Raw genomic sequence first — 14,881 nt, forward strand, 5'->3', positions numbered from 1 at the left:
AACACAGAATATCTGCTGGGACTATTAATGGGACAATTTTAATCTATTGGGCTCCGGCTTTAAAATGCATGATAGCAGATTAACCTGCCTACTTTAAACTTAGTGGAATGAAATAGTTTGCATCTATAAACCACCATCTTCCACAAATGATGGCAGTTGTGGAATTTGTATACCATATAGTACACAATTACATACTCTGTATACAATTGTGAATCAGAGTTGTGTAGTTATTTAGCTTTGTCACATAGAGACACTTGGCAATTCAAGATCTGACTAAATCAGTTAATGCTAATAAACTTAATGCTAATTATTCCTCAATCCTGGCCAACATTCTTTTGCAGAATGTTATCACGGGTGACGAAGCGTGGATATTCCAGTACAACCCTAAAATCAAGAGGTAAAGTGCAGAGGGGCACACCTCGGCGCCCCTCATCCCAAGAAGGCTCAAATGAGCAAATCTTTGATTTGCTCATTTGAGCAGTCATAGTTGTCACAAATGAGCAAATCTTTGATTTGCTCATTTGTGACAACTATGCTCATTGTGTTTCTTGACATCAGAGGGATCATCCACCATGAAAATGTACCTCCCAAGACAACCGTTAACGCTTATTATTATATGTATATATGTATATATATATATTCAAAAAAATGCAGGAATTGCATCATATTGAGCTGAAATTTTGAATACTGCTAGGGTACCTAGAGGTTTACTTGTATATATATAATGAACCTGATCTCTCCATCCATTTCAAAATGGGGGCCATGTAAACCTTTTAATTGTCAATATCTATGAAACAGCTGGTTTATTTAAAAGGTATATCATTACAAAAAATGTTAAGAATTTATGGCAAAGAAAGTAACACCTTATTTATTCAAAGCTGTATATAAATAACAAAATTATGGCAAACATACTTGTAGTGAGCCTTTCTAGATAAAAAAAAACCAGTTTTCATTTCCTCCTGAATAAAATTAAATTCAAATTTAACTCAACATGATCTTAACAGGAATAATTTTATTAATGTTATCATGCAATAAATTAAGATAATTTGATAATAAAAATATTGTAATAAAATAAAAATATTATTGATATCATAAAAATATTATAATATTATTGAACAATAATTTGCATTACACATTTTCCTTTAATGAACAGATACAGGTTATTAAATAAACTTATCTTTTTCTCATTTAAAATCTACAGTGAATACAATGAAAATAAAAGCTTGTGTTGGAGAAAGTTGAGACTACATTACTACCAAAACTGAAAACATTAACACTCATCTAATAGGGCAACAATAATAATTGTTGTACTTTTATTTATGCACATTTAGTTTAGTTCTGTTTTCATGTTTTATTAGTTATAATTCATTATTATGTAATTAGTATTAATAATTCACTAAACAAAGATTGCAAAAACGAGTTTTAAGTTAGGTGTATTTTTAAACTAAAAAAATCTTAACCTGTACTTGAATATATATTGTATCCATAATTACACTAAATTAGATGTACAATTACTATTGTAGAATTCTTTTTTGTACAATATTAAGAATTTGTTATTATTATGAATTTTCAAATTATATTTGTCTCTGGTTGTTTTCATTAACGAAAGATAATGAAAATCATATGCATATCAATCGATTCTGTATGTCATAATCATACAATTGTACTATCATTATTAACACTTACTTGAAATTTGCATTATATGTCCAATTCCTGAACAAGTTTAACATTTTCTCTGTCTTCATCAGAACAGTCAGTTTCACTCACACTGTCTAGCTGTATGATAAATTTATCCATCATTTCATCAATTAGTAGTTCCATCTTACACTCAGTTTCAGCTTATTTTTATGTTCCCAACATGGTTTCCAATCAGCCTTATTCATTTCATTAATTTTTTCCTAAGCTAATTTTTGTGTTGTTATATTAGTACCAATATATTTTTTCAGAGCCGACCATCCATCTCAATTGGATTTAAATCAGGATGGTAAGATGGAAGCCACAAAACCTGATGCCTATGTTTTTTTAATAGTTCATCAAAATAGTACTTTATTTTTGAATTTCTATATGAATTAATTATGTCATAAAATTGTAATTTTAACAATCCTTTATAAAATGAAATATTGTTCTATTCTATCCAATCACGCCACTTTTCCTATCATTCAAATTTGTAGGCTTCTGTAGAAGTGAATTGTGGTATGGCACAATATTGATAACAACCTCAGACTGGGGAGGAAGACCAGGAACTAATTTTTCAGATGTCCACTTCATGAAACTGATGTTGCTGACACTGTCATGATAGTCACAGCTTTTTGAACTCATTTTCCTATTTAACATTGTGTTCGGAATGAACCCCATTTCTCCTCAGTGTAGATTATGATTAACCGATCACCTTTATTAATCAGCACTTTTATTCCTGCACTACTCTCATCCAATCATGACTTTGCAGTCAAATGGAACGTTAAAATATATGATTCATCCCAGTAAACAATCAAAGAATTTTCTTTTCAGCAATAGGTCATTTTTCTTAAATAATCTATCCTCTTTCACCAGATCTCTTCTTTCTCAATCAAACGTTTCCTAATATTATCAGTTTTACACCACTTAAACCCAATTCTTTCAGGATAGCTGCTAGTTTAGTTTTAGAACCTTTAAACTGAACAGTTCTTCATGTAATTTATTTAATGTAAGCACTTCATTATGTTTTGCGTGAAACTGATTAACTATTCTTCTTACTAATCAAAACTGTCTAATCCACTAACTGTATTTGAACATTGTTCATACTTTTTGATGTACTGAATGAGCATGACTGCAATTTAGATTTAAGAAGATCCTGCTTTTCTTTTTGGAGTTTTTGAACTTGTGATCTTGAAATCCCACTGCAATGGTTTTTTTCTTCACATTTCTGAATACGTATAAAATGTTTATCATCTAATCTTCTAATTTTATAGCTTCTTTCTTCATAAAATCATAAACATTATTAACTGTTTCATGAGCTTGACTAAGGAGATTTTTATTCTTAACTATGGATTTTAATTCTGCCATTGCAAAAAAAATAAGCTAACAAAAAATGCAAAAAAGCATATGAATTCATTAAAACACACAAAACATTAACTAACATACCACACATTACAGAAGGAAACAACTATACCATTCACACTGGGACACACCAACAATTGAATTAAATCAGTTTATTCAAAACTGATGAGTAAACATTATTATTGAATATTAGTCAACAATATGATACAAAAATTATTCAACTATTACATGAATATGTATAAAATGACTAAGCTATTATTAATAAATTATCGTAATTTGCAGTGTACAGACCTATTTTTTAATGATATTTATTACTATACACATCATCAACATACTATACCCATTATAACAAGATCATACAAATATAACTAAATGAAATATTTTGATAGCTTTTATTCATATAAAATGGTCATTCATTTTATGACTCACTTCATGAAGGGAGTGTAATAATCTATTAATACAAGTATAAACTATTTGTACTGTACTACAGGGTCATTCACGCGAACTGGATGTTTTTGAAGTGAGTTGTACTCGGGCGTTCGGGGTGGGAGGGGACGTGGCTGGTGTCTGACGTTTCCTTTGTTCAAAGCATTTACATTTTAGTCATTGAAATGGAGGCGTGGACGCTAGACCAACGCCTGTACGCGTATGACAGTTTTGTGGGAAATGACGAATCTGTAACTGCTGTTCAGCGAGATTTCTGCTGTCAGTTTAAAATCCATCGTAATGCAAGTGTCCCTTCTCGTAACACAATATTGCGATGGGTAAACAACCTTCGAACAAGTGGTTCAATATTGAAGAAAAAACCACCGGGTCCCTGACGAACTGCTAGCACTCCGGAGAACATCGAACGAGTAAGGGAAGCCATTGTCAGAAGCCTTTGTCAGAGGCATTCAGCAGCGCTTCAAATGAGCACAAGTACGGTAAGACGAATTCTGCATACAGACCTGCATTTCCATCCTTACAAGATAGCCGTCGTGCAGCAGTTAAACGAGCAAGATTTCACGCAGCGATTACAATTTTGTCGACAAATGCTTACCATTTTTGAACAAAATGAAAATTTGTTATCGTTAATGAGTGACAAAGCCCATTTTCATCTGAATGACTTTGTCAACAAACAGAATTGCCGGTATTGGGCAGAAAGAAACCCACATCAGCTTCACGAGAGACCACTTCATAGCCCAAAGGTGACTGTCTGGTGTGCAATAGGAAAGGTCGGTGTTATTGGACCATATTTTTTTAAAGAAAATGACGCTGCCGTAACTGTAACAGCTGATCATTATATTGCGGTGTTGAATATGTTTTTCATCCGTGAGTTATGAAACTGGGGAATCGATTTTCAAAATGTGTTATTCCAGCAGGATGGAGCTACAGCGCGCACAGCGAGGGCAACGATGGATGTTCTCCGTAACTTGTTTCTGGGACGGATCGTTTCCAGATTCGGCAACATTCCTTGGCCCCCTCGATCCCCCGACATGAGTAGTTGTGATCTTTTTCTGGGGGGTTTCTGAAATCGCGTGTGTATGGCAATAAGCCGCGAACATTGGAGGACCTAAAGATCGCAATTCGTAATCACGTCACCCAGATTGATGTAGACATGCTGCAAAGAATTGAAGCCAGTTACCGTGAAAGGCTACAACAATGTATTGCCCAACATGGACATCACTTGCCGGACATAATTTTTCGTTCATGAGTAAGTAACAAATGCTTTGATTTAACAAGTGTTTCAGTATCAATAAAACTTTTTTAAAGTAAATATTCAATTTTTTATGATTATTTTAAAAACATCCGGTTCCCATGAATGACCCTTTACATGACGTCTTTCAATAATATCTCTAATTTAATTTATTGTTATTTTCAGAAACTTCGTTGTATTTATAATTGTTACAGATAATTTGCTTTACTATTTTCCAATGTCCTTTTTTATGTAATTATTGCATATTTCATCACCGTATTATTTTAAAAGCGTTCTTTTATATATATAAACGTGTACTGTTATTATTTATGATTAAATAATAACAGTAGCTCAAATTGATTAATTGTATCGGTTCAATTGTATAAAAACACGTTAATATATGCATATATATTCAGAATATATGTATATATATATATTCACATTGATTTCAGAAGACAAATAAAGATTTATTTATTGTAATTATTTTACATTTGTGGTGTTTAATTTATTATTTGAATAACAAATTAGGACATGACTTGAAAGTAACAGATTTGAAAATATTCCAATCGTGTACGTGCAGTAACGAAACTATGCCGCTTTTCGTGCTGCATATTTCTCGATAAATACTTTGCTTTCTCGGATTTTATTCATTTGAAACTAATGTTTGGTTTGAAACATTATTTAACAGTATTTCTTAGCACTCATTATAATAGTAGGTTTTACGCTTGTCGTATACATATTTCGTTTTAATACAACTATTATTTACTCTAAGTACATTTAGGGGCGGGGGAGTAACAGAAACAATGTGTATTATATATGTTGTAGATTTAGTTGTATAGCATTAAATGAGTGTGAATTGATACATGTGCATAAGCAACCTCATGTAAGCAAGCTTTTATTTTCATTGTTTGCACTATATATATATATATATATATATATATATATATATATGATATTCTCTCAATCAGTTTCAAAATGGCAGCAATGTAAACTTTTTGACTGTCATCAATATCTTTGCAACGGCTGGTTTATTTAAATTTATACTACGAAAAATGTTAAGCGTTTTATGATAAAGGAAACAACTCTTTATTTATCCAAATTGGTTTATAAAAAACAAACTTATGGCAAACGTTCTTAAAATGAGTCACTAGATAAAAAAACCAGTTTTCATTTCCAACTGAATAAAATTAAATAACTTAACATGACCTCAAATGGAATAATTTTATTAATGTTATCATGAAATAAATTATAATAATTTAATAATATTGAAAATATTACAATAAAATTAAATATTATTGATACTATGAAGATATAATAATAAATAATATTAATATTGAAAAATAATTTGAATTACAAGTTTTTTGTTTAATGAACAAATACTGGTTGTTAAACAAACTGTTTTGTTTTTTCAGTTAAAATTTATTTAACAACAAACAATAAATTATCATATCAGATAAAACATTAATAAAAGAAACTACAGTAGCTGTTCAAAATGGCGACTCTCATTCAAAATTCATGCATCCAAGCATTTTTCCATTGACTGTCGAACTCTTTCAAGTTGCTAGGTGTCTGATGAATGCTCTCAATCCCATTTACAATTCTTGTATGCAATTCTTCTATGGTATCCACAAGGTTGTTTTATACAAGTGTTTTTAAATAGCCCCAAAAAAAAAAGTCAAGAGGATTGAGATTGGGAAACCTCGCAGGCCATGCTAGTGGGCCTCCTCACTCAATCCGTCTGTTTATGCATGCTCCATTTAGGTGATCTCAAACTTGTAATCTGTTATGAGCTGGGGCTCCAGCTAGTATGAACCACATTTTATTGCATGTGTTTAGTGGCAAATCTTCAAGTAAAGGTGTAAGATCAGCTATCAAAAAAAGTAAATTTCTTTCACCATTGAGTATTTCAGGTAAAAAAAGACAAATAAGTGGTCACCCAGAATACCAGTGCCCATGTTTACAGAAAACTGATATTGGTGACTGTTCTCTGAAAAGGCATGAGGGTTTTCAATTGACCAGATGTACATGGTGTGGGTGTTAAGAATGACCAATGTTGTACATTTAGCTTTATCGGTAAAGAAAACATCATTAAAAAATTTGGATTACTACATTTTCAGACAAGCCATTGGCATAGTCGAACATGTAAGTATAATGCCAAGGTAAAATAGCTTGTACTCGCAGATAGTGATAGGCATGGTGTTGCTTCTCATACAAAACCTTCCAAACTGTTGCATTACTAACATTGAACCCCAAGGCCAGCTCTCTAATACTTTTATCAGGTTGGTTAGATATTTCATCTAACACACTCTCCTTGAATTCAGGTGTATAAACTGAACATAGTCATCCAGATTTACCATGTTTTCAGATTTTACGCTTCCTGTGTGTCTGATCTGTGAATGGATGAAAACATTGTGTAAGAAGGTAACAATCACAGTGTTCAGTTTTGGTTCTGCAAAGAACATGGTAGTGTGGACAGTTTTATGAGCCATAATCATGATGAAAATCAAGGCTTACTAAATTATTCTTTTTATTGACTGGTATGAGCTGATTCTTTTTTATTAGGCAAATGTAAAACTGAATTGGAATATATATTGTTTATTATTAGTTTGGCATGGTGATATGGTGTGATTAAGTAATTTTTCCATATATTCATATCCTGTAGTGTGTAATCTGGACTATAAATTACTGGTTATAAAGAATATATTTGAATCAAGACTTTACTTGTGTGTGTGTGTTTAAAATGGCTTTGGATATTTACAAGTATAATTTTGTAATTATTATCATATATCAATTTATAATGTTATCTAACTTATATTTTGAATTATCTTCTATGTTTACATCTGTAGTTGTGTTACATAAATTAGTAACTGTATTGACATGCTTCATAATTTATTTCGAATCACTACCCAATCCCAGACCCTCAGATCCTCTCAAAACACAAAGAGTGGGTGTTGTGATGTGAGAGACCATACATTAAATTCATATCAGCCACTTCTAAATTAGTACAAATATGATTCATGTTACCTGTCATGGTGAATAAGATAATGATAAAAAAAATAATTTATTTATTCAGCACAGATCAACGCATTCACTTGGTCAATAGTAAAAGACTAACCGGGTAATTCTCTTTATTTACATTACAACAATGATTTTGTTAACTACATCACCTGTTTTAATGCAAATTATTCTTTAGTATTAGTATTATTTGTTATTATAATATTTTCACAATTTCAATAATACTTTATTTTATTGAAATTTTTCAGTATTATTAAATTATTATAATTTATTACATAATAACTCTAATAAAATTATTCTAGTTGACATCATGTTAAGTTAATTAATTTTATTTAGAGGAAAATGAAAACTGCTTTTTTTAAACTTGTAACTCACTTCAAGAATTTTTACCATAACTTTGTTATTTATGAATGGATTTGAATAAATAGGATGTTATTTTCTTTATGATAAACGGTCAACATTTTTTGTTATAACATTTAAATAAACCAGCAGTTGCAAAGATATTAAGATTTAAAAAGTTTACATATCTTTTTAAATGAACTGAGAGTTTAGGTTCATTATTTTTAAACAGTACAACTCTAGGTACCCTAGCAATATACAAAATTAATCATTCCTGAGAAATAAATTTTTATGTTCAAAATAAAAAATAGCAGATAGCTGATAAACTAGGCATTTCCGGACATATACTGATATAAAGTTTATTTTTTATTTCAATGTGGGGGAACATCTCCTGAATTCTTGAAACCGTTTTTATAAATACCCTACCGAACTCGAAATTCATTTTTTAACATCAGATTAAAACAAGCTTTAATAGTAAAAGAATATTAAAATAGTTTTTAATAATCAAAAATATTGTTTTGTAACCGACTAAAAATTTTATCAATATCTATAATTATTAAACTCAAAAAATTAAGTTTTTGATTTATTATTTTTACTAAGATAATTCAATTTTGTTTTTTGACTTATTTTAACATTACTGATATTTGAATAAAGCTCTGTATTATTGTCCTATTCATAACTATTTTAACAGTTTTTGACCTTAGCTTTCCTCATGAGCTTCCATTCCATCCACAATCCCATGAGAGGGTGGAAGAGCATGTGACTAAATCAATGATTTTGTAGCCGAGCATAAATTTATGCTGCATTGAACTGTTTTTCCTCAAGACAAAAAAAATAACTGACACTAAACTCTATTTTACTTATGAAAAACCACCCACCCTAAAATTGTGTGGTATGTAAAAATAGCCAACTGAACTATCCCAGCTGTTCAGCCAGATCCCCATTAGAAGATGGGTTCAGTGCAAGTAGCATTTGTAACACTTATGTGATTCCAAAATATTATCAACTGTGACTAATGAATGAAAAGATACAGAACTGCAAGACCCAATGCATGAACTCTCATTGGTGATGGAATCTACAGTTTTCTATAGATTAATAAAGAATAACTCACAAAGAAATATATCATGTTACCTAGGAATATGATAAGTTAGAAATACGTTACTATTTTCAAAGTCATTAATAGATGACTTCCTGGCACATTCAAATGTTAATGATATTTATTTTTCAGAAGTTCTGAAAGTTAGAGGTAAGCTGAAATTGGTTCTAACTAAAAATCCTGCTGGTATATAGTGAAGTGTGAAATGAAAATGTAGAATATCAACATGCCTGTAGCAGAATCAGATGTTTTGATTCAGAGGATTTATCCACTTTATTCAAAATAACAACATTCAAAATAACAATAATCAAAATAACAAATAATAAAGTAAAACTAAATCAGAGAGATCAAAACATCAATTCACATACCGCCTGAGTCATACCACAGAACTGAATATGACTGAAATAACCAACACCACTCTTTTTACGAATGCCACATCTTTCACATTTCATTCCAGAAAAGAGTTTTTTTTTTACTCTCCGAGCTTTGCAACAAGCAGCAACAACATCTGCTTCATTATTTGGATCCTGCATCAAAAAACAAACATTTATAATACAGAGAAAGTTGTAACAGTTAAAATTAACTTGAATTGAAGATGATATGTATTATTTAATTACATAATCTGAAAAAAAAATAATAATAATAAATAAATAATGGATAAATCTCAATATTTAATAAAATCCAATTTTCCTATAAAAGTTTTGAACGGGGAAAAGATAAAATGCTAAAAATCTAAAATGAAAACTTTTACAACAGGAAAGTTCTGGTAAAATCTTCTCAGCCTCTCTGGAATCTGTTGTTGCTTATAGACTAAAAATATAAAAATTTATACAAATACATAGAAATTACAAACTTATTTTTAATTTTTTAAAAAATTAACTCTTAACTGTGTAAAACCAGCAAAAGGTATAAAAAAGGTAATAAGAACAAAGCTGTAAAATAAAATTTTAACAAAACAATTTGACATAGCATTTGTCTATTTTCAGCTATTTACATGAAAGTAGTTATGGTTTTGACTTTCTGTCATTGGCTTACTTTATCCTTGCACACACCAACTTTAACTGTTGAAAATGGACTTATGACGTGGCTTGATTTAAAATTCTGTTCTATAAAATTTTTCATATATGAATGTTCTGACATAAAACATTAAAAACTGGAGGAGAAGTTAGAAACATAATTTATTACATGTGTAGATGATAATGATAATTTATTTTAAATTTATTATAAACATCAGAGAAATACACAAATGGATTACTTTAAAAAAGGCATGAGATGAATAAAAAATATATTCAAAAGACTGTGGGAGAAAAATGCTCTCAACATTTAGCTGAAACTGTATAAAATACAATTGTAAAAAGTATATAACTATAGTTACCTACAGATATGGTGTTACTTCACTTAACAAAAGAGGTATTAAAAATAATTATATGGAACTAAATTTAAACAAGTCCATGAAATTGTTTTATGTTTAATTCTAAATATTAAACCAACAAAAAATATAGTTTTATGAAAAGAACAGTCATTAGATTAGAGAATTTTAAATTTTAATAAAACTATGATTAATGCAGATTGTATTAAATACTATAATTAGATTGAATACAAATAAGCTTTAGAAAACAAGTTAACAATTATTTTTTAAATGTTTTTCACAGTTCCACAACCTTATTTTAAAAGGGATATTTCACTTCTGGTAAATTCCCAGTCTCTTAAAAAATACTTAATTCTCCCCCAACTGTACTATGACTGTCTGAGAGAAATTGTACAGGCAAGAGAATTGAACTCAGCTTTTTATGAAGCTGGTAGATATAAAGGTCACAAAGGAATTTTTGTTGTCATACCAGTCTGAAACTATTTTGTTTTCTTTGGCCTAAGAATATCTTCGTCCATTTTGTAATAACATATTTTGTTTCAGGTACAGAAATTAATTTTCACAAACATAGAAAACAATTTTACCACTTTGATGGTTATGGCTCAAATCTGGAGGCTTTTGAGTTGTGATAATAAATATGCATAAATTTATATGTACAATAGTAATTATTTATTATCTCATCTTTTCTATGGAAAAAATAAACCTTTACACAATTACAGCCTCCCTAAACTCTTTTATTTTAATTTTGTATGATGAGTAATGTTTTAAAACATGCGAAAAATTCCCAAGCCTATCAGGGATTCTAATGCACAAACTTTCTACATGAAAGGCAGTTAGCTACCACTTCATGATGTAAAATGGCAATAATAATAATAACAATGAGGTAGATACACAGCAATGCATAGACAATAAGATCAAAGTTTGCCTATTAAAAACAATTTAAACATAATTAAAAGTTACCCTGCTTTCACTAAATACACTTTTGATTTAATGTTAATGTAAACAGTCATACTTAGGTAGAAGCTAATCTATGTAAACAGTAAGTATGAATAGTGTTCCATTATATTGACAGCAATGGTTGTGATAAATGTTCACATGACTGGAACAGACATATTATGATACAACTTTTATAAGAACTAGGAGTGACTTACAAAAATAAGGGAATTACCAATGCCCTCTTGTAAACTCATCAATCTATAGAGCAAAACACTCCATAACATGTTTTAAAACTAACTGAAAATCCTATTTTATATTACAGAAGTTATAGAAAAGCAAATTTTTTTATTAACTAATGTCTTTAAAGAAGTAAAAAGTATTTTAATTAGTTCATTTAGCTTACAAATTTACAAATAGTAATTATTATTTCTGTATCAATTTTGATGTATAAAGAGAAGTGAACAAAAATCAGTCAATGTATAATAATTTGAGTGCATAAACCACAGTCACTGACATGATAAAGACATCTAAACAACTGCATCTATTACTATCACTCATATACCAGTTTTAACCAAAAATCACTATGCCAAAGAACACAGAGGTTGAATGATTATTTTGTTAAGAGCTGACCCCACAGTTTGTATGGTAAGTTAGTTGTTACCAATTTTTTCTAGGTAATTTCAGGAAGGCAGACCCCCAATTAAGTAGGTTTATCGAGTTAAATTACCATGCAGGAAGAGAGATGTATGAATTTACTTATTTCATTCATTTTTTATCAGTTTCAAAGTTTTTTAAATTTATCTTTTAGGACATAGATTTTTCTATTAACGTAAGCTTTTATATTTTTAATATTTTTTTAATCTGTTTCATATCTTTTTAATATCGTAAAATAATATTTTCTATTTCATTGAATCAATTTTTCTTCTAGAAATGATTTTTTCCCCCCTAACAATCTTTTTTTACTTACTTTTTGCTTATGTCATAATAAATTACATAGAGTGATTAATAGATTACAATTTTTTTAAACAATTTATTAGAACTGGTGTTCATTTCCAGCTGTTTCATTACGTGCCTTATCAGTATTATAGACTGTGCATATACTTGCTGTTTACTCTTTATTATTTATAAACATGTAATTAATTCAGTACAGTGCTGTCACATAATGAAGATATGTATTTGAAATGCAATACATACTGGTTTTGTTCATTGTAAAATATTACTGGATAATGAATTTGGTCATAACAATGCTAAGGGCATACCAGATAGAATTTGGTGTTAGGCCAGACATGAAAACAATATTGGCATTGGTTTGCAAGTTGGAAGCAACTGGTAATCTTATGAGTGAAAAACTAGAAAACATCATCTGTCTAAACTGCTGGAAGTTACTGTGAATATTTAATTGAAATTGCTGCAGTTACTCGGTAAGTGATTAAGACATCTGTCTTAGAATAGAGGACTGTTGTACTCGATGTGTCAAACAGCTGCAAAAAGAATTAAGTTAAATGTATGTAGGATGATGGCTGTTCAAAAATTACTGGAACACAATAATATTAGAATAATGCATTATGTAACTGTGCTAAAGGATGTCATTCATTTCAAGCGATTGTGTAGAAAACCCTGACATACCATCTTTTATACATACTACCTTGTTAAACTTGTTTGCTGTGTCAATTCACAGAACATATACTTTTGGACTGCATGCCATTCATGAAGAGCCAATATACCCATTGGAAACTGAAGTTTGGTGTGTAGTATCAGCAGAAAGAATAGTGGGTCCAATTTTTTCTGATGGAACGGTGAACACCACATTTTCATATAATTTGATAAAAAATTGAATGAAATTAAAGTACATTAAGGCTATTTCTGAAAGGATGGAACCACATTCCATATGTCATAGGAGTTCAAGGCTTTGATTGAAAATTTCTTGATTGCGACATCACCTCCAGGGACTTGTGGCCAATGAGATAACCAATTTATCACCATCAGACTTGTTTCTTTTGCATTAATTGAAGATTATATAATACTGTATATCCTCTCAACATCAGATTTTTTGATACTAAACATTACATACAAAATCAATCGTAATGACAAGGTAATGAATCACTTCAGCCACATACACCACTTCAACAGCCAGGAACATGAAACAATTTGTTCAGCTATGTCTTGAGGTAAACAGAGGACATTTTCCACATTTGATGTAAAAGTAGAGTATCTCCAAAAGATATTACATATTTCAAAACTTCAAAACCAATTAAATGATTTTAGCACTGCTATTGTAAAAAAAAAAGTTAATCAAGAAAATAAAACCTTGACAATAACAAAAACTACATGTGCACTAGAATTTATAGACAGTAGATTGAAGTAAAAATCAAGAAACAAGCTTTGCATTTATATACAATATCATAAAAAAAAAACTTTTTGGGCGTTCATATAAAAACAATTATAAATAGTAGCTCATATTAAATGTAACTCCATAAGCTCAAAGCTGTAAGCAACTGTAAGATTAGTATCACAAATACTTATTTTATTTCTTCCTACAGATGAGCTAAAAATGTTAAGGCCTTAAAATCTGGTTTACTAGGTTTGCTAAATACAGTACCACATTAATTATCTTATTTCTTTTAAATTGCTCTAAATAAGTATTTTAAAAATTAATTAATAAAAGGATTTACACAAGCATGCGGGTATACACAAGTATATAAAGTTTTACAAATTATAATCCACTTCTATATTTTTTCTAATTTTATATATTAAATCAGCTAATAATTAAGGATCTTATTTAAAATGAAATACAAAATGTTTCAAAATGGATATCGATCCTGATTATTTTAATTAATTTTGGGCCAAGTAATTATCTAAACTTGCTGTTTTTGGTATTTGACTTTACACTTCAATGAAAGAAAGAGTAAAAAAAAAGAGTGTCATTACAATCATCTGAAGATGATAATTCTAGATTATCATCTGTAATAATACATAACATGTATAAAGTCATATGAGTTTTATATACTGGTAAATAAGCAAGCAGAAAACTAAGATGTTAATTAATTTTTCTCTCCCCAGAGGCTGATTGTACCCTACTATTATACTTCACTTTGTAACAAAAATTTCAGTTGTGCTCGGTGTAAAACTAATTACAATAATCTCTAAAAATACAATGCAAAGTTCTCTTCTTTTAATAGGGAGCACTTACAAATAACATCCCCATAGATTATTACACAGATTATTAATAATTTTTTCCCAAGCACATGGAGAAATCACAAGGACAATCTGAATATATAAAACAAAGATAGATGTTGAGACAACTATTTATAAAATAATCACAGAGTACTTAAAAACTGATTAAATAACAAGGTTATAAATCAGTTTAAGTGCCAATACTCTTACTTTAATAATAGTCCTGGTATATATGAATAGC

The 14,881-nt window shown here is 29.7% G+C and overlaps 1 protein-coding gene across 3 annotated transcripts in view; it reads right to left on the bottom strand.

Annotated features, from left to right (window-relative positions):
* The window catches only part of LOC142318092 (uncharacterized), a 127,522-nt gene that overhangs the window by 71,416 nt on the left and 41,225 nt on the right, over positions 1 to 14,881 (bottom strand). For all 3 annotated transcript variants that reach the window (XM_075354622.1, XM_075354628.1, XM_075354638.1), the window contains one exon: positions 9,530 to 9,688. In XM_075354622.1, the coding sequence (XP_075210737.1) occupies positions 9,530 to 9,688 (159 nt within the window). The remainder of the gene's footprint in view (positions 1 to 9,529; positions 9,689 to 14,881) is intronic.

The sequence above is a fragment of the Lycorma delicatula genome, chromosome 1 (genome assembly GCF_047948215.1).
Source record: "Lycorma delicatula isolate Av1 chromosome 1, ASM4794821v1, whole genome shotgun sequence".
Lineage (NCBI taxonomy): Eukaryota > Metazoa > Arthropoda > Insecta > Hemiptera > Fulgoridae > Lycorma > Lycorma delicatula.